This window comes from Dasypus novemcinctus, chromosome 15 (genome assembly GCF_030445035.2).
Source record: "Dasypus novemcinctus isolate mDasNov1 chromosome 15, mDasNov1.1.hap2, whole genome shotgun sequence".
In the NCBI taxonomy this organism is placed as follows: domain Eukaryota; kingdom Metazoa; phylum Chordata; class Mammalia; order Cingulata; family Dasypodidae; genus Dasypus; species Dasypus novemcinctus.
In genome coordinates this window covers 91,983,404-92,008,763 of record NC_080687.1, presented here as the reverse complement: position 1 = coordinate 92,008,763, position 25,360 = coordinate 91,983,404, and the positions used below count along the sequence as shown (strand labels likewise).

The window sequence follows — 25,360 nt, the reverse complement described above, 5'->3', positions numbered from 1 at the left end:
TAGTTACATGTATTGCCATAATTTCCAAGTCCAGATATTTATCAGAATTACCAAAACATGTTTTATAAAAGATACCTGAGCCTTTCCCCCAGGGATTCTGATTTAAGTTGGCCTGAGGGGGGCCTGGAAATAGGATTTTGCAAAGAGCTTCCTTGATATGCCAGGCATTCAATATTAATGATAAAAATAATTAAATAAGCTAAAAATAACATGTTTTGAGTTCTTATGTGTTATGTACTGTTTTAAGGGACTTCCATGCATTAACTATTTAATTCTGACAACCCTATTAGGGAGGTGTTGTATAATAAAGAACTCAGCTGGCCTTTGTCCCTGATTCTTGGGAGATACGCTTTAAGTCCCTGCCATTTCTCATGATAGACCATGTCATATTAGTCTGATCTCTGGGGAGGGACAGGGCTGGACAGCACATTCAACCATGTGGGCATGGGTTCAATCAATCATCTGTGTTCTGAATCCAAAAGAACTTGGACACCAAAGCTGGGTGAGCTTCCCTGAGTAATAAATACACATGCTGGGAGAGTGATGTGTCCAGGCTCCATGGGGAGAGGGTATAGGAGCTTTGCATTTGGGGTCCCCTCCCAGACCTTGCCCTATGTATATCTTTTGGCTGATCTTGATTTCTTAATTTTTGCTATAATGAAACTGTAATTATACATATAACACTTTTTTGTGAGGCATTATTAGTTACTGAATCTGAAGGGATGGTGGGAACTCCCAAATCTGTAGCTACTTGGTCAGAGTGAGGGTGCCCCTGGGAACTTCCAAACTTGTGGCTGAAGTCTGAAGTGAGGGCAGTCTTATGGGGACTGTGCCCTTAACCTGTGGAGTCTGGCCTGACTCCAGGAAATGACAGCCCACCCAAAAAGCAACAGAAAAATTCAGAAACCATTAACGAAGAAGACCACACTGGACAAAGACTTTAAAAAATATTCTTCAATATGCTCAAAGTGATAAAGACAAACACAGAGAAAGAACTAAAACATATCAGGAAAACGATGAATGAATATGAGAAACTCAATTAAGAGACAGACATTTTTAAAAGTACGAAAGAAAAATACTAGAGTTGAAAAAGAACAAAATAACTGAAAGAATAATTCCCTCCTGGGATTTAAGAGCAGACTGAAGCTGACAGAAGAAAGAATATGTGACCTGGGAGACAAGACAATAGAAATGATTCAGGTTGAGCAGAAAGAAAAAAGAATGAAAAAAAAAAAAAAAAAGAACAGTGTTAAGAGACCTGAGAGGCACCATCAAGCACACCAAGAGACACATTACAGGAGCTCAGGAGAAGAGAGAAAGGGGCAGAAGGAATAAAGAAAGAATGGAAGAAAACTTCCCAAGGTCAATGAAAAACATGAATATGCACATTCAAAAAGCCTGACAAATCCCCAAAAGGATAAACACAAAGAGAACCATGCCCAGACTACACAATAGCCAAACTGTCTAATGCCAAGGACTAGAAGAGGATTCTGAAAGCTGCAAGTGAAAAGCAATGTGTTATGCACAAGGGCACTCTAATAAGATTAAGTGTTGATTTCTCATCAGAAACCATGAAGGCTAGAAGGCAGTGGGATGAAATATTTAAAGTGATCAAAGAAAACAATCACCAATCCAGAATTTTATATCTGGAGAGAATGTCTATGAAAAATGAGGGTATGATTATGACATTTCTAGATAAACAAAAGCTGAGGGAGTTCATCACCACTAGACCTGCCCTACAAGCAATGCTAAAGGGAGTTCTTCAGACTAAAAGGAAAGGACACTAGACAGTGGATTGAAGTAACATAAAGAAATAAAGCTTTTGGTACAGATAACCAAATGGGTAATCATAAATGCCAGTACTACTGTATTTATTAGTATGTAACTCCACTTCTTACTTCTTACAGGTTCTAAAATGCAAATGCATAAAAAGCAACGATAAACACAGGGTTTTAGGCATGCAATGTATAAAGATACAAATAACAAGTATGACAAACGGTGGGAATATGGAAGGGTATTGGAACAGTGTTTGGGTATTCTACTGAAGTTAAGTTGGATTCAAATCAAATATGATGGTCATAGATTTAGGACGTTAAATTAAAGCCCTGTGTGGACTTCAGCTTTGTAAGGGTGGGCTCCTTGCTGCATGCTCTTGCAAAAACCCACTTCTCTTCTTCCCTCCATCTGGGTAATGTGAAGAATTCGGGGTACAAACAAGTAATGTGTGTTTGGTTATTAATAAGAATACAGAATCCACATTTAAAGAACAATGTTAACTTAAATACATGTTTAATGTATGAATATGTTTAGACATATAAGTATCTAGTTATGTATAATATATAAATGAAATTATGTGAACAGATCTCAATAAAACTGCTTAAAATTAAAAAAAAAATTAAAGCCCTGTAATACCGTAAAGAAAATATATGCAAAAGGAAATGAAGGGTCTCAAAGTGGTACACTGCAAAAGATCAAATAAATATTAAAGCAGGTATTAACAGAAAAATTGAGGGATGAAAAAGGTTTACAAAGACCACATAGCAAAATGGCAGAACAAAGTCCTGCACTGTAAGTAATAACTTAAATGTAAAAGGATTAAAGTATCCAGTCAAAAGACAGAGAATGGCAAAATGGATAAAGCAGCAAAAACCGAACTATATGCTGTTTAAAACAACATGAAATGGGTTGGTTTAAACAATGGGAATTTATTAGCTTACAGTTTTGAGGCTAAAAAAGTCCAAAGTGATGCTTTCTCTCTCAAGACTGCAGAGTAGAGATGGCTGCTGGCAATCCTTGACTCCTCTCTCATACGGCAAGGTACATGGCAGCAGCTCCTGGTCTCTCTTCTCCCCTGGGTTCTGTCAATGTTCAGCCTCCTGTTTCCTGTGGCTTTCTCCTTCTATACAGATTTCATCCCACCTACAAAGGACTGCAGTAATAGGATTGTGGTGGTCTGGACTCTGTGTACTATATGCAAAACTGACAAGTTTTTGTGAGATCTGTATGAAAGAAATCACCACCATCCTAGGCTAAAAGGGACAGAAAAGGGCAGAAGCTGAGGTCCGGACGGGAGACATCTTCTCAGGACAAGAGAGCAAACCTATCTGTGTGTGTACAAAGGGTGAGTATGCCCGGTACTTGGAGAAAGTGGGCCTTCCATCCCATTGTTTAGGGTGAGTATTATCATCCCAGTTTTTTTCAGATGGCTGGGGGACTGTAGAGAGTCTGGCGACCACCCCTATGTCTGACAAGTGTGGAATGTGGTGGTTTAGACCTGTATATATCCCAGAAAATCATGTTTTTAAATTTAATCCATTCCTGTGAGGGTAAACCTATTGTGTGTAGGTTACTTCAGTTAAGGCATGGCCCAGGCTCAGTTTCAATCCTCTTACTGGAGTCCTTTATAAATGGGTAAATGGGATGAACATAGAGAGAGGGAGAGAAAGTCATAGAAGAAGCTGAAAGGAACAAAGGAACAAAATCTGGAAGAGAAGGAGAGACCAGAAGATGTTGGTATGTGCCTTGCCATGTGACGAAGGAGTCCAGGATCACTGGCAGCTAGTCTTCAAGAAGAAAGCATCATCCTAATCCTGCCTTGATTTGGACATTTTCATGGCCTCGAATGAGGTTAATTAGTTCAAACCTCTGTGCTTCCTCCCTTCTTTAAATTCTGGTCATGCTTCCCAGTGATTTTCCAGAGTAGCCGAGTGTGAAGTACACAGGGCAAACATCACACTGGGCTCAAGAGTCTCCACTCGTAGTGGCCATCAAATTCTTTCCAAGACCCCTAACAAAGGTCTTTCATTAGCTGAATTGATACAAGTCTTGGGTTTGAATCTCGGGACCCTCTCTTTACTCTGACTCCTCCCTACACATACAAAAGGAATCTCCTGTGCATCCACTTTATGTTGGGTACTCTGCTAATGAGGGAAATAGAGAAAGCTTAGGGCATGGTCCCTTTCCTAGGTGAATTTAGTTTAGTGGGGAAAACAATAGAAAATTATAATACAGTGCACTAATTGCTCAGATAGGGAAAACAAAGTGAGCTCCTATCCTTCACCACTGAAAGTATGGTCCTGGTACCAGAAGAACCGGAATCTTGGGTCTACCTAAATCTACTGAATCACAAGATCTCCAGGTGGTGAATGTGCACATTCAAGTTTAAGGTGCACTGCTATATAAGATAGAAGACCAACCATGCCAGTTTGCCTAGGATTGAAGGGCCTTCTGGGATGTGGGACCTTTAGTACTAAAACCATGATAGTCCCAGGCACTGAGAAGTTATTCAATCTGTTTCCTCAACCTGCAAGATATCTGTGCAATATATTATTTTTAATCATGCAAACCTGATGATGTTAGCCCCTTTGTTTAAAGCCCTTTTAAAACCTTTTCTTAAAAATTCACAAAAAGAAATATTGTATGATTCCATTTATCGAAGTATAAAAACAGGCAAAACTATTCTACATTGTTGGCAGTATAACAATGTATGGCTACTGTATAGCAATGAAAATTATCTACAACAATTCTCACCAAGCAGATGATTCTCACAAAATAATGTGAGCCAAAATATGAAGCCAGTTACGAAAGAGTTAAGAAGTTAATTTTATTTACATGAAGTACAAATGCATGCAAAACTAATCTACACTGCTACAAGTCAGGAAACATTAGCCTTTGATTAGAGGGCAGTAGGGAGGCAAGTAGTGATTGGAATAAGGCCCAAGGGGGAACTTCTATAGTATGAGTTTCAAGGATAGTGATACCAATAAATGTCCTAAAAGTCCAGAGAAAATAACATCATAAAAAAACGATATCTGAAGAATTTGGGGCAGCACGTCTCAGAAGGATGTTACTGACCCCCAAAGTAAACGGTGCCTCAAATAGCAGGGCTCCTGAGGGTTCTAGAGATAGATGGACCCTGTAAGTAGGGCAGACAAGCTCAGGAATTCGGCACCCTGTCAGTGGGCCTTTATGCTCCCCAGTTTAACAGAGTTAGACTCATTTAGAGTTTCCCTACACATGGCTTTTCTGCCCCTTTTATTTGAACCTATAATTAGCACAATACTTGTTAAATATGTGTCCCAGAGACTTAAATCTTTGGTCTGTTCACATTCCAGTTGAGCTCTGAATCTCAGCAGAGTTGCAACACCTACTCTCCAGTTCATTGGACTCACACAGGACAACTAACAAGGAGATGATGATGGGCAATGCCCATCCCAAGGAACAGAGAAGGTCTGTAACTGCAAGTAAGATAATTCCATCCATCTGCCTCATGGGACATAGGCCCCTCTCAATTAGAGTGGGCATCACCGTTCCAAAATCCCCAAGACTGGGGAATGAACAATGGACTAAAGTAGACTTACTATTATTCTATTATAGACTTATTATTATTCTAGCAACGGAAGAAATTTTAACACTGATATAAAGGCAGTGGCCACCAGAGGTTCTGCGGGGAGAGAGAAGGAAAGATAGGTGTAATATGGGGACATTTTCATGACATTGGAATGTCCTGCATGACACCACAATGACAGATACAGGCCATTATATATTTTGTCATAACTTACAAAATTGTGTGGGACAAAGTGTAAACTATAGTCTGCAGTTAGTAGCAATGCTCTGATATGTATTCATCAATTGTAACAAATGTACCACACTGATGAATGATGTTGGTGATGTGGGAGATTGTAAAACTTCTTTAAAAAAAAAAAAGGACTTGAGTCAAATGTTTTAAGATCAGCTATCTAGGAGGTTATGAAGGGAATGGAATTATAGCAAAGTAGATGGTATATTTTAATTGACCTATTTTGTGCAAGACATTTTGCTTAATGAAGGGAAGTCATTTAAGAAATGTCTATCAAGGATCTTTTATGTGCCAGGCACTGAGCTAAGTTGGTGTAAAATTGCTTCAAAGTAGAGGGGGTTCACATGTGTACATAGGCACAATGTGGTAAGTTTGAGAGAGAAGGAGTATGTGAATGCAAGTATAAAAGAAACAAAAAGAAGAAAGCGGACAACAAAAGGAGTACCTGAAGTAACTGCTAGTAGAATGATGGAAGTGAATCACAACAGAAATCTCTCTTTGGGAGATGGGGATTGCTTACCTGCAAATCCTGCTTTTGTTTAAAATCAGGGAATATAGTGAGCCAGAAACAACATGCATACAGGAACCCAACTAGATAACTTGGTTAACCACGAACTTTTTCAACTTCAGTTGTACAGAACCTTCTTTGCTAAAATAAAGTATGATTTCTAGCAGCTAAAACAGAAACAAGATCTGAAAGGCAAACCTTTAGGTAGAAACATGGCTTTATGGCAGCCAGTGAACAAAAATTAGACCCAGAAATGACAGAATTACTCTTTCAGCTCCACTTTTCTACGAGTATAGTGTCAGTCCAATCTACCAGTTAAAACAAACATTAAAAGAGATGCATGGAGGAGTCAGAGCATTTATTTGGCAAATACAACGTGCCTACTGTGTGTTAAGACTGGAAGATGTGGTGGAGACTAATTAAATACAGTGTATTAAACGTATGATGTAATTAAATATAAAAAATAAGCCCCTATAGAGAAAAAACGAGAGTCTAGGAAGGCAAGTCCAGCGCTAGAGAAAAAAGGGTTTTCTGTGAGAAACAAGGTTTTGTATACCAGAAAACAAAACGGCAGAGATTAGGAGCACTGGCTCCATTGTTCTAATTCGGGCTCCACTAATTACAAGCTGTGTGATCTGGGCAGATAGGACTCGGCTTCCCAGTTTGTGACATAAGAGTAAGAACAGTCTTTACCTCATTGATTTTCTGGGAGGATTAAATGACTGAATGTATCAACACACAGCACGGCGCCTGGCTCATATTAAGTGCTAAATGAGAACACATTAACATTGTAAGGATTACTCGGGCAAGGTCGCGCAACGCACCCTCTTTTTGTTTTTTTTTTGTAAAACATCCCAAGGCCACCTCCTGGCCACTACGGCTTGAAAAGGAAAATCAGCTCGTCCAGGACGCGCCCACTCCCTGCTCCTCCGCCCTCCCGGGCCCCAGGTGTCCCCTCAGAGAGCTGGGCTCAGCCAGAAAGGGGGCGCCCCGCCGCCTACCCGGGCTCGGGTCCCGCTCCTCGTCCTCCTCCGTCCCGTGGGCTTTGAAGCCAGGTGGCAGAGCCGGCCCGATTAGGTCCCTTGCCATCCGGAGTAGCCGCACTACTCACGTACTGAAGTGACCTATTCGCGCAGAAAATAACCTCCTGTACGAGTACCTGGCGATCCGCGGCGAATGCGGAAAGTTTTTCCGGCGCCAACTAATGACGTAGGGGCCTGTGGTTGGCTGTGCCGGGTAATTTGTAATAACGGAAGTGACGCCTAAGGCTAGTGCCAGGTTCCCGACCTGACGGACGGCATGGCTGAACCAGGCCGTGGTTTCACGGCTCTACCGGGAAGGTTTCCAGCCCCCGAGCTGAACCCCTCTATGGGGCCGCTGAACGACAGTGCGCCGCTGCGGGACAACTGGGTCTCGTGGGCTATGCTGCCGCCGCCGCCGCCGCCTTCGTCATCGTCTCCCGTCGGGTCAGAGCCTTACTCAGGCACGCATCCCCACCTTGCGGCCCAACCTCCCCCGGGGGTGCCGCCCCCCTTCGACACCCAGCTTCTTCCTGGGGCGCAGCCACCCTTCGACGCCCAGTCCCCGCTTGATTCTCAGCCTCGACTCAACGTCCAGCCGTCTTGGAGTTTCCAGGCTTCGACATCCTGGTCCTGGAGACAGTTTCCTGAAACATTGCCTCAGCGCCAGAAGTCCCACAATCCTCACGGTATGCTGTTTTTTCCTCGCAGCCCTATCCCGTTACCTGTCATCCTCTCCCCTCCTTCCTTCCCTTCCATTTCTCCTTCTGCTTGCTTTGTGCACTTGATTCTTCCCTGTACTCTTGGAATCTGGTCATTGATGCCTCGCAATATGTCCTACTGGAACGTTTTCTTCTCGTGTTCGTTCATTTTAGCAGTTATTTATTGAATTCCAACTGTGTACCAGAAATTGGGAATATAGCAGTGAATAAAACATACAGAAATACTTTTCTTTACGGAACTTAACATCTTAGTGTGTGGACAGATATAATACTTACATTGTGTATTTGAAGGTAATGATTGGGATATATATAGAGAGAATGATACATAGTGCAGTTTTATATACAGTGGTCAGGGAAGGTTTCATAAGGAAGGTGACATTTGCGCAAAGACTTCAGGTAGATGAGGGATCAGACTTACGGATAATATCTGGGGAAAGGGATATGAGGTAGAGGGAACTGCATGTGCAAAGACCTTGAAGCAAGAGCTGTAAAACAGTGGAGTCCATTGCTAGAAAAGACTGGGCCTGGGGAAGAGTAGTAGAAGATGGGGGAAGAGGGTGGAACTTGAAGGGCTTTGTTGATGATTAATGGAAGTTTAACTTTAACCATGGGGCCACTGACTGGTTTTGTGCAGGGAAGTGACACGATCTGATTCATATTTTAAAAGGATTAATCTGGTTACTGTGATGGGAATTGACTGAAATTAGGACGCTGTTGCAGTTATACAAGTGAGAGTTGGGGGACTTGGGCTGAGATGGAGCTGGATGATGAGAGGTAGTTGGATTCTAGATATATTTTGAAAAAAAGGGCAACATGATTGTGGAAGGATTGGGTCTGGAATGTGAGATGAAGAGACAAGAATGACTTCAGGTTTTCGACATAACTGAAGCTGAGATGAGGAAGACTGCAGATGAAACAGATTTGGAGGGGAAAACCAAGAGTTGGGTTTGAATATGTACATGTCAAGTAGAGATATTTTGAGACTGTACTCTCAGGAGAGGTATGTGCCTGGAGCTATTAATTTGGGCATCATCAGGATATAGACGATACTTAATGCCATGAGCTTGTTCATGCAGAACCGTTCTTCAGCACTGCACGGAATTCAATTTAGGTTTAATTGAATCCAGATACCTACTCAATGAATACTGTGTGCCGGACAGTGTGTTAAGGCAGTCCTAAGTTGGGTGAGAAGGTAGGATTTAGGGAAAAGTACTTCCTAGGTAGAGGCAAAGAGTTGTCAGTACAAGGGTGAGTTCAGGAGTGGAGGGTGTAGAGGAAGCATAGGGAGAAAAAATAAGTTGAAATCTCATTGAAGCACTCTAGGAAGCCATTTGCAGATTTTTGAGCAGGGTAGTGTCATAGTTGGAGCAGAGTTTTGGTGTAATTGTGCAGGGTCAGTTGGAAAAGGCTTGGGAACTGGAAGACCAGCTAGGAGTGTATCACGGTAATATAGGTGAAAGGGCAGGGCTTCTGAGTTGGGTAATGGCAGTAAGAATGGAAAGGGGCAGTGGGATTTGAGAGAAGATGTACTTTACAAGGTTTTGTTTTCCTGGTGTTAGAATGATACTGGCAGGGCAACATCAGATTTTACTGTTTAAATTTCTAATATTCACAATAACTGCAAGGAATTTCATTAGGTTATTGTCCGTTCCTGTACTTAGACGCCTAAAGCATCTGTGGACCTGCAATCTTGTCAGTATTTACTCATTTGAAAATACTTATTTAGTAGACTAATTTTAACCTTTATGAATCTGATTTTGAACACTATGCTTCTTAGAAGGGCTAATTTAGCAGTGTTTTTACTCAAGTACTTGTAATAAGGTGTAGCAAATAAAACTTTAAATAATCATGTATTTGTAAACATTGATCTCTTTTTGTTTTTTTAGCTAAGCACTCTTATTATCCAAGAAAATATGATGCAGACTTCACTGATTTCAACTTCCCTCCCAATAGAAAACAGAAAAAAAAGGTATTTTTAGGATGTTCTTGAATGTCACTTTTTCATATCTTGCATCTGTATCATAACTGTCTCAGTGTTTTGCATCCATTATTGACAGACCAGACCTTTGAGGATCTCATCTGGAAGTAAAAGCTTCAAACAAAATCTCTTTGAGGAATACAAATGGAAAAATTATAAAAAAAGCTAGTGGAAAGAATTGTATTAAACCTTGATAAAATGAAAAAATAGTATTATTAGCAGATGAGGAGGGAGGGGGAATTTAGGGAGAAGAACTTTTGAAGTGCATTTTTTTTCCTTTTATAACATTGAAAGCCTGGAGTTAACAAATTATGACACAAATTTTGCTTTTCATAATTTTTTCTTTTTAACAGGGATCTTTTAGGAACCTGTATTTCTGTGCTAGAAATACAATTCCTTCAGTTTCTTTTTCTTGTATTAAATTCATATAAAATTAAATTTAATGTTTTAAACTTAAATGGTTTATATATGATCATCTTCTCTGCATAATATCTGAAATGTAGTATTAACAAAATGTTATGGAAGTACAATGATTTGTTCACATAATCCTGACATTCTACAATTGGAGGCCATTTCCTACATAGTCTTTCATTGTAATAATCCTTTTTATGTTCAAGCATAAAAATAGCAAATTGGAAAATCAAAAATAACTCACCTTTACATAAATGATTCATTTTGCCCCCTTTTTTTTTTTTTAATATTAAACAGGTATTTTCCTAAGAGTCAAAGTACTATTTACCCTGAGTGGTTTTTTTAGATCATTTTGATACATACTGTATTAAGTCTTCATTAGATTACCAATTTGAAATCTACTCACAGTTTATATTAGTTTTACTCATGTTTGAAATGTTCATTATGTCTGGCTTTTCCCTAATAGATTTGCTAAAAAGAAAAGAAACAGAAACATTCCTCCATTAGAAATGTATTCAGAAGTTTTTCTCACATGTGAGGATGAAAAAGTCACTATATTTATAATAGAAAGATAGTTATATTCTTGTTATTGATTAAAAATTTTCACTAAAAGCCTAATCCTGCTTTTTTTTTTGTTTGCAGAAAAGAAAGGAACCAGTTTTTCACTATTTTTGTGATACCTGTGACCGTGGCTTTAAAAATCAAGAAAAGTATGATAAACACATGTCTGAACATACAAAAGTAGGTTTCCTTTTTCTTGGTTATCCTGAAATGCATTTAGTAAAATTTCTCTCTAACTGGTACAAATTCTGAGCTCTTTCTCCTTAAAAGTTTATGGTTTTCATAGAAATGTTGTTCGATGACTTGACAAATTTGAACAGTGACCCTGGGATTTGCAGTTTGAGGGCAGGGAGCCCTCTGCTTCAGGAAGAAGTACAATAACAGCAAAGAAGAAGGGCGGTCTGGCAGCTGTTTGCATTTGTGTGCCTCTGCTGCTTTGTAAGAGGGCTGGACCTCCTCTCCATTTGTCTTGGGCACCTCTGAGTTCTTTCCCCTCTAAGGCTGCCCTTGACCATTAACCCAGATAGTGGACAATTTCCTGTGACCTGTCAATCTCTAAATATGGTCCTAACCTTATTAACTATTGTTTTAAAAAATTTTGACCAGAATGTTTGACAAGTAAAACAAATTAAAAGCCTTGAGTTTGGAGAGGTTCTCTTTCAGCTTATAGGAATGCCTTTCAACTTGAAGAATTAAGGATATTTTACAACATTGCTGATGTCATGCTTTCACTCAGATGGAGAAATAATTTATTTCTGTTACTGTACTGTATACTTTCAGAAAGTCATTCGGTTTTAAATGCAACTGTGTTTTGGAGTGATCTTTGTTTTGCTCTTGGCATAAATATAAGTGAAATACCACATAGATGGAATTACTACATAAATATGGCCAAAATGCATCTGTCTGTGAAGTGGTAGGGTAAGTTTAATGTGAAAAATATTGAATAGTCTTTTTATTAAAAACTCTTTTAGTGTCCTGAAGTAGATTGCTCCTTTAGTGCACATGAGAAGATTGTCCAGTTCCATTGGAGAAATGTAAGTGCTTGTATTTGTGTCTTTTTTTTTTTTTTTACCCTATGTCCTTTTGATACGTTATTTTTACTCCATTGATCTGTTAATGTCTCAGTTCTCCTCACATAGCCTGATAGTAACATTTGTAAAGTACTTTTTACTTTTCAAGGATTTTTACATGTTTTATTCAGCTTCATCTTTACAAACAATTAGATGGAATAGATAATATTGTTTCCAATTAACAGATTAAAAAGAAAATTATTTGTCCGAGGCCTCAGAATTGATTCTTGAGTCCGACTTTCATGACACCAAATTGTGTGCTCATTTTGTACTACTATGCTATTGCAAATAGTTATGTGAACTCTTTTCTATAGATACTTCCCTCAATTTTGGTTGGTATGTCATTCATTTGGGTATTTAATGTTTTCTTTCCTATCAAGTAGGCATAATTTAAACACATGAGAAAATTATTCTTTAAAGGAAAAGTCATAGTAAGACTGGATAAAATCTGCGTACTTAGTTTTAAAATGTCTGGTACTGCATCTCATATTGGGTACAAAGTCTTCATTATCTCCCACATACTTGAGATTTAGTCACAAGCATAGTGTCTGCTTCCTGATGTTCAGCAGGTCTTCTCTCCCTAGATGCATGCTCCTGGCATGAAGAAGATCAAGTTAGATACTCCAGAGGAGATTGCAAGATGGAGGGAAGAGAGAAGAAGGTGAGTAAAAAGTTAAGAACTAGTGAAATAACTTCCTTTCATTGTTGCAAGCCTGGGTATTTCAAAATAATGAGCTCCTGGTCCTAATTAAAGATTAAAAAAAAAAGAAATTTGGTCTTTTATAATTTTGCAAATATTCAACTAAAAATGACCAGTCTTTGTTGTTCTTCAGAACTGGTATATAATGATTTTGGGAATATTGTTACTTGATGGTTTTAAGAATAAACATTCAATTTTTATTAGTGTAGGGTTTTTTGTGTTTTATTTTGCTTATTTTAAACCTTTTATATTTAAATACTTTCAAACTTATGAGACAGTTTCAAAAATAACACGCAGCCCCTCTAGAGAACTCCAGCATACCCTTATATTCCTAGATACCCATACCCAACGTTTTAACATTTTGGTGTATCTGTCTGTCCATCGGTCTGTCAGTCCATCTCCCTATCCATCTATCTTTCTATCTGCCTGTGTGCCTATGAATCCATTTTCTAGAAGGTTGAATGTATGTTGTGTTTATCATGCTCCTTGAACACTTAATACTGCTACATATGTTTACTAAAAACAACAATATTCACTTATGTATTCATCTTAAGTGTAGTTATCAAGTTCAAGAAGTTTAATGTTATATAAAGCTTACAGACTGTATTTCAGTTTTTTTCATGTATCCAAATAATGTCCTTTTGAGCCTGTTCGCCTCCATTGCTGGATCCCATTCAGTATCATGTATTGCCTTTAGTTGTCATTATCTCTTTAGTTGCTCTGTCTTTTTTATTTTTATTGTGGGAGCATATACAACATAAACTTTCCCATCTCAACCACTCCAAGCATACCATTCAGTGGGATTAATCACGTTCACTATGTTGCAGTACCCTCACCACCCTCTGTCACTAAAACATTCCTGTTTTCTAAGACAAACCCTCCACCCATTTTGCATTATTAACTCCCCACTCCACTTGGCCCCTGCCACTGGCCACCTGTACTCTAATTTCTGTCTCTCTGAACTTGTATATTCTCCAATATTTTCTTTATAGTTACCATGGGGCTGAAATTTAACATCTTAAATCTATAATAATCTCATTTGCTTTGATACCAACTTCAATAGAGTACACAAATTATGTTCCTATACCTCTCCATCCCCCAACCTTTATATAGTTCTTGTTAAGAATTACACGTTTTACACATTGAGTCCAAAACCACTGATTTATCAGTACATTTTATGTTTTTGCCTTTTACATATTGTAGGAAGTAAAACTTGGAGTTATAAACCCAAAATACAGCAGTACTGGCATTTATATCTGCCTGTCATTACTCTTTCCGGAGATCTTTGTTTTTTCTTGTGGCTTTGATGTATTGTCTATTGTCCTTTCCTTTCAACCTGCAGAACTTTCTTTAGCATTTTGTGTAGGGCTAGCCTAGTGCTGAGTGCCTCCCTCAGCTTTTTTAATCTGGAAATGTGTTATTCTCTCTTTCGCTTGGAAGATAGTTTTGCAGAATATAGAATTGGTTGGCAATTTTTTGCTTTTGGTACTTAATGTCCTTACTGCCTTCTTGCTGCCATGGTTTTTGATGAGAAATCTGTACCTCATCTTATTGAGTCTCCCTTGTATATGACATGTTGCCCCTCTCTTGTGGCTGTCAGAGTTATCTTTATTTTTGGTATTTGGCAGTCTGATTATAATGTGATGAGTTGTGGATTTATTTGGGTTTGTCCTGTTTTGAGTTCACTGAGTGTCTTAGATGTGTATATTCATATCTTTTGTTAAATATGGGAAGTTTCCAGCCATTATTTCTTTGAATAGTCTCTCTGCTCCTTTTTATCTTCTCCTTCTGGGACTCCCACAGTGTGTCTATATTGATATGCATGTTGGTATCCCACAGGCTCCTCAGGCTCTGTTCACTTTTCTTCATTCTTTCTTCCTTCTGCTTCTCAGACTAGATGATTTCAATTGCCTTATCTTTAGGTTCACTGATTATTTCTTCTGCCAGCTCCAAACTGCTCTTGAACCCCTCTGTGGAATTATTTTCTGTTATTGTTGTCTTCAGTGCTGTTTAGCTCCTTTTCATAATTCATATTCTTTTTGTGTTCATCTGTCATTTTCCTGATTTCCTCATTTCCTTTAGTTCTTTGTCCATGTTTTTCTTTAGCGTTTTGGTCCTGATTAAAGTCTTTGTCTGGTATGTCCCAGGTCCGGTCTTCAATGATGGCTTATGATGCTGTAATTTTCTCCTTTGCCTGGGCTGTCACTTTCTGTTTCTTTGTATGTTTTGTAATCTCTTGTTGAAACTGGGACGTTCTGATATTTTAATTGTTTGTTGTCACTGGAATTTAGGCTCTGAGGCTTCTGTTCCTTAAAATTGTATCCTGCTAGTGTTATGACAGAACTTTCTTTGATTGCCAGGGGCTAACCTAAAAAAAAAAGTAGAAAGAAAAAAAATAAAATATTTTTCCCAGTATTTGCAGGTTGAACTGTGCAAGTCCTTTCTTCCGAGCTTAGCCATGTGCAAGTCCTTTCTTCCGAGCTTAGCCATATAAGGAGTTTAGAGACTAGCTTGTAGGGGCCTTCCTCCTAATAACTTCTGCATGTACTTCTTGCCTTTGGCATGCATATGTGTCCCTGGGATTTCCCCAGTTTATCCTGTTCTGTGTCCCCTTTTACTTAGCAAACAGTTTCCTTGTGGTCCCAGGCACTGCACTGCATGCCCAAACCAACAATCCCTTGCCCCAGGCAGCATGACTTGAATGTTGTCCCACAACATTCTGTAGGAGAGACTTGGGTGCTGCCTTCTACATGCAGGGCAGGCTTTGGGATGACAAGTCCCTCAGGCCACCACCAGGCAGTTTGGGCTAGGCATATGTACTCCCAGTTTGTGCACAAGGGTCCAGAACTGGGACCAGGGATCCACACTGGGAGCATAGTCTGGCTCTTTGTCAAACCAGTGACGGGGAAGGGCCAGCTAGGATGTACAAGATCTGACCGGGTTTAGTAGCCTTTTTTTCTTGATTTGGCACTTTCTCTGTTACTGCAGTCCTTTAGCTGTTTCCTGGAGCTTTGATAAAGGTGTTTCTGGCAGTTCTTATTGGTTGATCAAAGGTTCTATGCGTCTTACTCTACCACCTTAATTGGGGTGGGACCCCATTAGTGTAGTTTTGAGACACTGAATTCCCTTATAATGTTTGTACTAGGGAAAAGGACTTTAAGGTATAGTATTTGAGAATATTATTGGATGTCATTTTTGGGAGGCCCAATAGGAACTCTGGGTATCAGAGTTCATTTAAGTAACAAATGTACCATGACAAGACTGTACTGTGCTCTGCAAGGGGAGCTTTACTACCTGCCACCTGGTAGGTGTTCAGTTGCTGAGGCAATAATGAGTGGCTGTTTTCATTTAAAATATATATATGTGTGTGTGTGTGTGTGTGTACATATGTATATACAGTATTTCCCTCTTCATTATTTTGATTATTCTTTTTCAACAAAGATTTGTTGAACGATTGCAATATCCAAGACAGAGAGCGTACAGCAGTGAGCAAGATATACAAGTGCTCGTCTTTAATTATAAGAAGACCAGGACTTCATTCCTGAAATTTGAGCCTCATTATGTGACTGCTGGTTTTCACTTACCAAGGGAAAAAGTTTAATTGATGTCTAGCTAGAAAATACTTTTGAGAAAAATCTCAATAGGGCACTATTTTACTGTGTTCTTAGAAGACTAAGGCACAGCTATTAGATTGATCAGATGCACTGGAAAGCTAAATGCTGTTTTCCTGGAATTAAAAAACGAGAATAGCCTGAGATTAGAAAAAGGAAGAGTTATCTCCAAAGGACAGAAAGGATTCTCTTGCGACCAGCAGGTTAAATTTATGCTTTTCTCATCACTTAGTTTAGGTTTTCACTTAAATCTACTTAATGTAGTGATGTGCCAGGTGTTATGCTCTTCTGTGAAAAACGTTATTGCCCCTTAAGATTTCAGAAGTAATTCCGAGGCCAACCAGCATAAACAAAGGTTCAGAACCAACATGGAACAAATACAGTTCAGTAAATATGCATTTAAATATCTGTTCTTACTATTGTCTAGAAGAAGAAGTTAGATAAGAGTGAAGGGACAATCAGAAATTTAATTTTTAAACAAGTTGGGTTCAGTCAGTCAAGCATGGGTAACAGAATTTCAAGAGCTTCTTTGGCTAACCAATGAAGAAATCAAGGCCACCAGGAGCAGAATGTACTACAGTGCTTTTTCCCTTTATCTCGTTGGCAAAATTACTTCTGAGGCTTGTCTTAAATGTCACCTGATATGTCACATTTTTCTTCATTTCCTCTACACCAGACCAGCCAGTGTGCAGCCTGCAACAAACTAAGGAGCTTGTTTCAGAATGAATATAAATCTATACATTAGTTTCTTCATCAAGAAAGTTTTGCTAAGAAAAATATGTCAACTAAATATTGTGCTTAAGGACAGAGTTGACTTGTACTCTGCCATAGGTGTGTGCATCGGCTGCTAGTCCTCAGAACAAACTACCTTAAAGCATTATTCATTCTGTCCTTTGCAGATACATAGCTTATTAATACAGCCACAATAACATTTATCACATTAAATTATAGTTGATTCTAGTCTGTCATCTTTGATTCTGCTGCACTTCGCACAGACCCTGGAAATCAGCACAGGAAGAATAAATACATGTTGGTGGACTTGCTATTCAGTGGTACAGCATGGAAGAACTCAGGCTTGGCATTGGTGAGAAGGCATCCTCAGTAAACGCAAGGTCAGACTTAGATGTGAAAGGACTGGGGCCCATAATGTGGCATGATCTACTGAAATTTAAAGCACTGAGTGAAGCTCCTAGCCTCCTCCAGGTGGCTTCTCTGCAGATACAATTTCACCTCCTCAGGACTCCCTTCCTTAGGTATCTGAGTTTTTGTATGTTTTTTTGTTGTTGTTGTTTTGTTTTGTTTTAAATTAAATTAAATTTTAAAATTTTGAGGAGGTCCTGGGGATTCAATCCAGGATCTCATACATGGGAAGCAGTTGCTCAACCATGGAGCTATATCCACTCCCCTTGTGTTTGTTTTTGCTTGCTTGTTGGTTGTGTTCTTTTCTCATAGTTGCACACAGAGGAATAATAAAACAAAAAGAGTTAATCTTGTTTGCTGTCTGATACTTAGTTTCTGATATTGATGGTATTGAATTGATAATTGTATCCTGTTAGACAGGATGTAAAATGGCCTAACTGCTAAAACAGTAGCTTTTTCCCTCTCTCTCAGCCCTGACTTTGATGGTAGTTGGAGGTTAGTGCAACTCAGTGGTGCCCTGCCTCTTTTATCTATATTTGAGTTTGAGAGAAATAATGATGGTTACTAATCAGCAGTGATTAGAAAGCAACTGAGACGTTAGCTAAGTAAACTAAACTCTTGTTGAATCTCTCATATTTTGAGTTCATTTAATGCAGTGGAGAAGTTCTGAAATGATTTTGTGATTTTCCTGCTTTGGTTCTCTTTGCATTGGTTTTATAAAATAAAAATTATATAAACTCAGGCAAAATAGTAACCCTTGTTAAATTAATAATACCAATTTCATTGGCTCTCTTTTGTCCATAGCTATTTCAGTCTCCCATAGTCATCCACTTCTCCTTCATTGTCAGCATGTAAAAGGGAGAGAACCTCATCTAGTCCAGAGGGTCAGGCTGTTTCTTGACAAAAGGAGGTTGAGCTGAAGGCAGACCCAGCTAGGAAAGGATGGGAGAAGCAGAGGTTAGTGTTCCAGGCAGAGGTTGTTATATTCTAGGCACTGTAAGTAAAGGTAAAAGATGATAGACACTTTAAAAAGATGTTTTTGTGGGGAAAGGCAGGACGAAGTTGGATATAGAACATTAAGGAGATTCTTAGCAGTTATTTGGTGACTGGATGGTTGTGGGATTGAGGAGGAAGAGGTTTTGAGGAACTCTCTAGCTTTCTGTTAAGAGCACCTCAGCGAAGGGTCATGCCTCTCGCCGAGGTAGAGAACACTGGAAGAGGGCCCAGTGTGGAGCTGTTGACTGGGACCTTGTTGAGTAGGAGATGATTCCCTTTTTTTTTTTTTTTAAAGATTTATTTATTTATTTAATTTCCCCCCCTCCCCCGGTTGTCTGTTCTTGGTGTCTATTTGCTGCGTCTTGTTTCTTTGTCCGCTTCTGTTGTCGTCAGCTGCATGAGAAGTGTGGGCGGCACCATTCCAGGGCAGGCTGCTCTTTCTTTTCACGCTGGGCTGCTTTCCTCACGGGCGCACTCCTTGCGCATGGGCTCCCCCACGCGGGGGACACCATTGCGTGGCACGGCACTCCTTGCGCGCATTAGCACTGCGCATGGCACTCCTTGTGCGCATCAGCAGCTCCGTACGGGTTAAGGAGGCCCGGGGTTTGAACCGCGGACCTCCCATATGGTAGACGGACGCCCTAACCACTGGGCCAAAGTCCGTTTCCCCCTTTTTTTTTTTAAAGATTTATTTATTTATTTCTCTCCCCTCCTCCCCCTCCCCCCCGCCCCAGTCGTCTGTTCTCTGTGTCTATTTGCTGTGTGTTCTTCTTTGTCCGCTTCTCTTATTGTCAGCGGCACAGGAATCTGTCTCTTCTTGTTGCATCATCTTGTTGCATCAGCTCTCCATGTGCGTGGTGCCATTCCTGGGCAGGCTGCACTTTTCCTTCGCGCTGGGCGGCTCTCCTTACGGGGCGCACTCCTTGCGTGTGGGGCACCCCTGCACAGGGGATACCCCCATGTGGCAGGGCACTCATTGCATGCATCAGCACTGCACACAGGCCAGCTCCACACGGGTCAAGGAGCCCCGGGGTTTGAACCGCGGACCTCCCATGTGGTAGGCGGACGCCCTAGCCACTGAGCCAAGTCCGCTGCCCAGGAGGTGATTCTGAGACATCTGTTTGAGGATGTTGATTGAGACTTGGACCAAACCGGGCTATATTTTTTAATCTGGTAACCATGAACGTGGAGGAGATTCCCTGCAGATGAGGGGAGAGTGAAAAGAGAACATACAGGTTTTTGTTTTGAGTAGGCTTTTACTTGACTTAAGTAAATACCATGGATGGGATTGGTGGGTGTTACAGTAAGCATATGCCTTGACTTTATAAGGAGCTGCCAAATGCTTTAAATGACAAGTTTTAAAATCCAGATATGCCATAGTTGGACATGGAAAACTTTTTTATATAAAGGTGTTGGCTATGTGCCCTTGGTGCTTACCTAAGTTAGGATTGTGCTCTGGGATTTTTAACAGCAACCTTACTACCGTGGCTTAGCATAAAAAGGTCTAGTTTTCCCATGTCAAAAAGAAGTCCAGATTTGGTGTTGCTGCTTGACAATGCCATAGGTGTGTGAACTCTCCTGTATTATTCCAAAGGAGGTGGTTTTTATCTTTTGACCCACCAGATGACTCTTGTGAATCCAATATTGAGCCCACATTTTAGTAGGAGAAGAGGGAAAGGCCACAGGCACCCGTAGCCTAATTTCCCCCCTTTCTGTGGGAGAACAATAGCTTTGTTTTTAGCTCCAACCAGGAGACTTTTGTGTGGCTCTCATTGACCAGAAATGGGTTGCTTGGGCACCTTTAGTTGCAGAGGAGTCTGTGGCACCTCCTCAGACAAAATTGTTAGGGAAGAATGAGGGTAGAGTGAGTTAGCAAAGTGTGCCTCAATGCGTGATGGCAAACTTGGAAGCTTGTCAAATTTTAGAAGCTATTAGAGCTCTTAGGAAGCAGTTCTAACCTTCTAAATAAAGGATCAACAAGCTTATGGCTCTTTACATGTAGCTAGATGGAAGCCAACAGCATAGAGTCTAGTTCTTGTTCCTAGAGTGTAGACTAAAGATATGGCTATGAGAGTACATGGAAATGCCTTGGAAGAGGAATGAACAGAACATGCCGAGTGAAGAAATGTTTCTCACATTTGTGATATTTAAAGGTGCTTACAGGTAATGAGGACGTTGAGTGAGGACGACAGTTTTGTATGAGGTTTATTTGTACCTGTGGTGTTGAAATTATTTTTTGGCACTTACTGAATTCATTTGAGGTTCTTCCATATCTTCTTTCTCTAGCTCTTCCTCTTCAATATATTCCTATATTTATACTTTATTACTAGAAAATATAGGAGTCATTACTCTTCTTTGAGTACATCTGATGGATTTTTCAAAAATACACTAATATTCTCCCTACCAGCAATGTTTTTAAAACTTATTATGAAAATATACTTTCTAAATTTCTCAATTAAAAAAAAATGTTGGGAAGCGGACTTGGCCCAATGGATAGGGCGTCCGCCTACCACATGGTAGGTCCGCTGTTCAAACCCCGGGCCTCCTTGACCTGGGTGGAGCTGGCCCATGTGCAGTGCTGATGCACACAAGGAGTGCCCTGCCACACAGGGGTGTCTCCCATGTAGGGGATTCCACGCACAAGAAGTGTGCCCTGCAAGGAGAGCTGCCCAGCACAGAAGAGAGTGCAGCCTGCCCAGGAATGGTGCTGTACATATGGAGAGCTGACACAGCAGGATGAAGCAACAAGGAGAAACACAGATTCCTGGTGCCGCTGATGAGGATAGAAGCGGTCACAGAGGAGCACACAGTGAATGGACACAGAAGAGCAGACAACCGGTGGGGGGTGTAAGGGAAGAGAAATAAATTTTAAAAATCTTTTTTAAAAAATGTTATTTGATCTCCTGAAAAGAGTGAATTCTTACATTGATGTGGGAGATTAGTCTGTATTTCTTGTTTTTTCTTCTTTCTGTTGAGAACTATTTTCTTTTTTTTTTTTTTTTTTTTTTTTTTTTTTTTTAAAGATTTATTTATTTATTTAATTTCCCCCCCTCCCCTGGTTGTCTGTTCTTGGTGTCTATTTTCTGCGTCTTGTTTCTTTGTCCGCTTCTGTTGTCGTCAGCGGCACGGGAAGTGTGGGCGGCGCCATTCCTGGGCAGGCTGCACTTTCTTTTCACGCTGGGCGGCTTTCCTCACGGGCGCACTCCTTGCGCATGGGGGCTCCCCCACGCGGGGGACACCCTGCGTGGCACGGCACTCCTTGCGCGCATCAGCACTGCGCATGGCCAGCTCCACACGGGTCAAGGAGGCCCGGGGTTTGAACCGCGGACCTCCCATATGGTAGACGGACGCCCTAACCACTGGGCCAAAGTCCGTTTCCCAGAACTATTTTCTTTCTGAGGAAACCACTGTATTCTTTGTCATTCAGGAAAGATAGTCTGTGTAATTGCTGTGTTAGAAAAGCTTATTTAAAAAATTTCCTCTGGTAAGTATTTTAGAGCTGGAAGAAACTCCAAAGATTTGCTTGGTGTGTTGTATCTTTACCTTTAAAAAAAGCACAACGTTGTCTTTATACCTTCATCTTTATTTTTTTCAGATGAGCCAAACTCAGAGTTGTTCATTGTATTTGATTAAAAACTCTAAGGGTTGTTATACTGCAATAAGAAAATTAAAAAAAAAAAAAGTGCTACACACACAAAAAAAGGCTTACCACTGATAACCCGTAAGTGAGTACCCTTGTAATTCCTAGCCAGTAACTTTTCTCCCCTGAATTGATTTCTAAAAGTGATTCTTTCTTCATTCTTGTCCTATCAGGTAGAAATGCTATATGATTTGGCATTAGGGAAAAGGAGTAGTAGAGGTTTGTTCTCCCAACCTTGATTTTAGAAACAGTGACTTCATAGCAGATCGGCAGTCCACTAGGTGGAGTAGTTTTGTGGTGTTGTTTTAATATTTACTAGCGCTCTGAGGAAATCCTTTTTGTGTTCCACATAAAATCCAGAAAGGCTTTGAAATAAAATTACAGTATTGCAACTCATGTCAAAGCAGTTGTGGTTCATTGAGAGTGAAGACGGATTGTGTTTTGGTTTTTATTCTTTTTTTTAATTTATTTTTAAATTTTTATTATCTTTTTTTTAAAAGACACTTAAATCACACAAAATGTTACATTAAAGAATATAAGAGGGAAGTGGACTTGGCCCAGTGGTTAGGGTGTCCATCTACCACATGGGAGGTCCACGGTTCAAACCCTGGGCCTCCTTGACCCATGTGCAGCTGGCCTACGCGCCGTGCTGATGTGCGCAAGGAGTTCCCGTGCCACGCAGGGCTGTCCCCTGTGTAGGGGAGCCCCATGCGCAAGGAATGCGCCTCAGAAGGAGAGCCGCCCAGCGAGAAAGAAAGTGCAGCCTGCCCAGGAATGTTGCTGCACACACGGAGAGCTGACACAACAAGATGACACAACAAGGGAAACGGACTTGGCCCAGTGGTTAGGGCGTCCGTCTACCACATGGGAGGTCCGCAGTTCAAACCCCGGGCCTCCTTGACCTGTGTGGAGCTGGCCCACGCATGGTGCTGACGCGCGCAAGGAGTGCCCTGCCATGTAGGGGTATCCCCCACATAGGGGAGCCCCATGCACAAGGAGTGCACCCCATAAGGAGAGCCGCCCAGCGCAAAAGAAAGTGCAGCCTGCCCAGGAATGGCGCCGCACACACTTCCCGCGCTGCTGACCACAACAGAAGCAGACAAAGAAACAAGACGCAGCGAATGGACGCAGAGAACAGACAACCAGGGGAGGGGGGGGTAAATAAATAAATAAATCTTTAAAAAAAAAAAGATGACGCAACAAGATGACGCAACAAAAAGAAACACATTTTCCCGTGTCACTGACAATAACAGAAGTGGACAAAGAAGACGCAGCAAATAGACACAGAGAACAGACAACCAGTGTTGGCGGGGGAGGGGAGAGAAATAAATAAATCTTAAAAAAAAAAAAATATATATATATATATATATATATAAGAGGTTCCCATATACCCCTATTCACCACCCCTCCACTCCTCCCACCTAAACAACCTCTTTCATCAGTGTGGCACATTCATTGCATTTGATAAATACATTTTGGAACTCTGCTACACTGCGTAGATTGTAGTTTGCATTGTAGTTTACACTCTCCTTCAGTCCATTCAGTGGGTTTTGGCAGGATATATAATGTCCTTCATTTGTCCCTGTAATACCATTCAGGACAACTCCAAGTCCCGAAAATGCTCCCATATCATGCCTCTTATTCCCTCTCCCTGCCTTCAGCAACTTCCGTGGCCACTGTCTCCACATCAATGATACAGTTTCTTCCATTGCAAGAGTCACAATAATTCTTTAGTAGAATACCAGTAAGCCCATTCTAGTCCATATTTTATTCCTCCACCCTGAGGACCCTGGGATGACAATGTCCACTCCACCTCTAAATTGAGAGGTGGCTTAGATCCCACTTGGCTTATGGATGGGATTCTCCTGCTTGCATTTGTAGACTCTTGGTCCCCTGGTGTAGTGGTTGACCATCTCACCTCCCTGTTAGCTGACCTGGGTAAATCCAACAACCTGGAGAGTGGGTGTTGCAACTCTGCTTAGGTTCAGGGCCAGCTGGCACATGGACAGTACTGAACCCCAGAGCCATCTGTCATGACCGTAGGACCTGGGTGTCTCCATAGCCCTCAGGAGCACCACTACCTGGGTTTTATCTATTTTGGCAGTCTCTGAGATCCTGCTGAGACATGAGTAAGCACAACCCCTCTGATGACTTCCCGACTCATTTTGAAGTCTCTTAGCCATATAAACTCATTTGTCTTTACCATTTCCCCTTTTTATTCAAGGTCTTTTTCTAGTTGCATCACCAGTTGGTGCTTGGTAGTAATCCCTTGGTGCCAGGGAGGCTTATCCTCGGGAGTCATGTCCCACAGTGGGCGGGGGGAAGGTAGTGCATTTACATGCTGAGTTTGGCTTAGAGAGTGGTGACATTTGAGCAACATGGAGGCCCACAGGAGGTAACTCTTAGGCACCCAGCAGCTCTAAGCCTACTTGAAATTTCAAGCACATAGGTTCATAGCGTAGTCATCAGTATCAAGGGCCCATCATTGGACCATCCTTCTTCACTTGTCTTTGCCCTTGCTCTTGGGGGTTTGTTGCTGCTCCATTGGGGAATGTGACAGAGTTCCCCAGAATGGATTGTGTTTTTATAGAGAATAGGCTTAAGGGAAAAGTCAGTAAATATGGGTAGTGGTTTGAGGAGAAGAAAAGGGCTAGAGACAGTTATAAAACTGGAATATGGTATGTGCTAAGATAATGGCTGGCACAGGTTTGCCTATTCATTGGTTGTAGTGCTTAAGTATTTCACTGGGAGCTTAAAACCTAGGAGGTAAGACATGAAAGAGGGAGAGAAAAAAAAGAACATATGGTTTCAGGGCTAAGTTCCTATTGGAGTATTGGGAAAAGATGGAAGTATGAGGAGAAAAGTGATTTTAGAAGATAGAAATAATAGGAACTAACTGTAAAAATAATGGTGTTTATAACTTTCTAACATCCATTCCATTCTCTCTACAGGAGATACTTGCCCAAAAATTTATTTTTATATAATTGTGCAATTTTTTTTTCAGCAGTCTTCTTTGAGTTTGTTATTTCAGGTATACTTTAGGAATCTGAAATGTATCCTTTTTCAAGGGATGCAGCTTACTTTTTCATTTCCTTGTATCTTAGACTTTTGGAGGGTGGGGTGAAAATCACTGTTGTTTTATTTTGATGGAAGGGGATCCCTGATTGTATGTGTGTGTAACTGGGTCTTGTGTTTTCTGGCTTCCTTTTTGGGAGGATAATTTGCTCTCTTGTATCCTTGTTTTCCTTAGTTTTTTATCTCTATGTTCTGAGTAAATAAGTAGTATAAACTTCTGAAGAGGATCTTATTAGTTTTAGCATTAAATAATAGACTCTTTCAGCTTTGGAAGGGATATTGAAAGATCTCTTGCCTTTAGGAAAGTGGTTCTTTAATCTGCCAGAAAGAAAGTTAGCAATTTTAAAAGGC

The 25,360-nt window shown here is 40.6% G+C and overlaps 2 protein-coding genes across 7 annotated transcripts in view; one reads left to right on the top strand and one right to left on the bottom strand.

Annotated features, from left to right (window-relative positions):
• Window positions 1–7,791, bottom strand: part of GPALPP1 (GPALPP motifs containing 1) — a 36,262-nt gene extending 28,471 nt beyond the window's left edge. For 4 of the 6 annotated variants that reach the window (XR_009180666.2, XM_071208273.1, XM_004457866.4 and 1 more), the window contains exon 1: window positions 7,088–7,295. Coding sequence is in view for 4 of the 6 variants with exons in the window: in XM_071208273.1 (XP_071064374.1) it covers window positions 7,088–7,175 (88 nt within the window). In the remaining 2 variants the exon portion in view is untranslated. Of the gene's footprint in view, window positions 1–7,087 lie in introns of all 6 variants that reach the window. The other 2 variants (XR_001118579.3, XM_004457864.3) reach the window with 2 other exon arrangements.
• NUFIP1 (nuclear FMR1 interacting protein 1) overlaps window positions 7,332–25,360 on the top strand; it is a 43,429-nt gene continuing 25,400 nt past the window's right edge. The window contains exons 1-5 of the mRNA XM_058276652.2: window positions 7,332–7,794; window positions 9,714–9,796; window positions 10,859–10,957; window positions 11,749–11,811; window positions 12,432–12,508. Coding sequence (XP_058132635.1) covers window positions 7,386–7,794; window positions 9,714–9,796; window positions 10,859–10,957; window positions 11,749–11,811; window positions 12,432–12,508 — 731 coding nt within the window. The 5' untranslated portion in view covers window positions 7,332–7,385. The remainder of the gene's footprint in view (window positions 7,795–9,713; window positions 9,797–10,858; window positions 10,958–11,748; window positions 11,812–12,431; window positions 12,509–25,360) is intronic.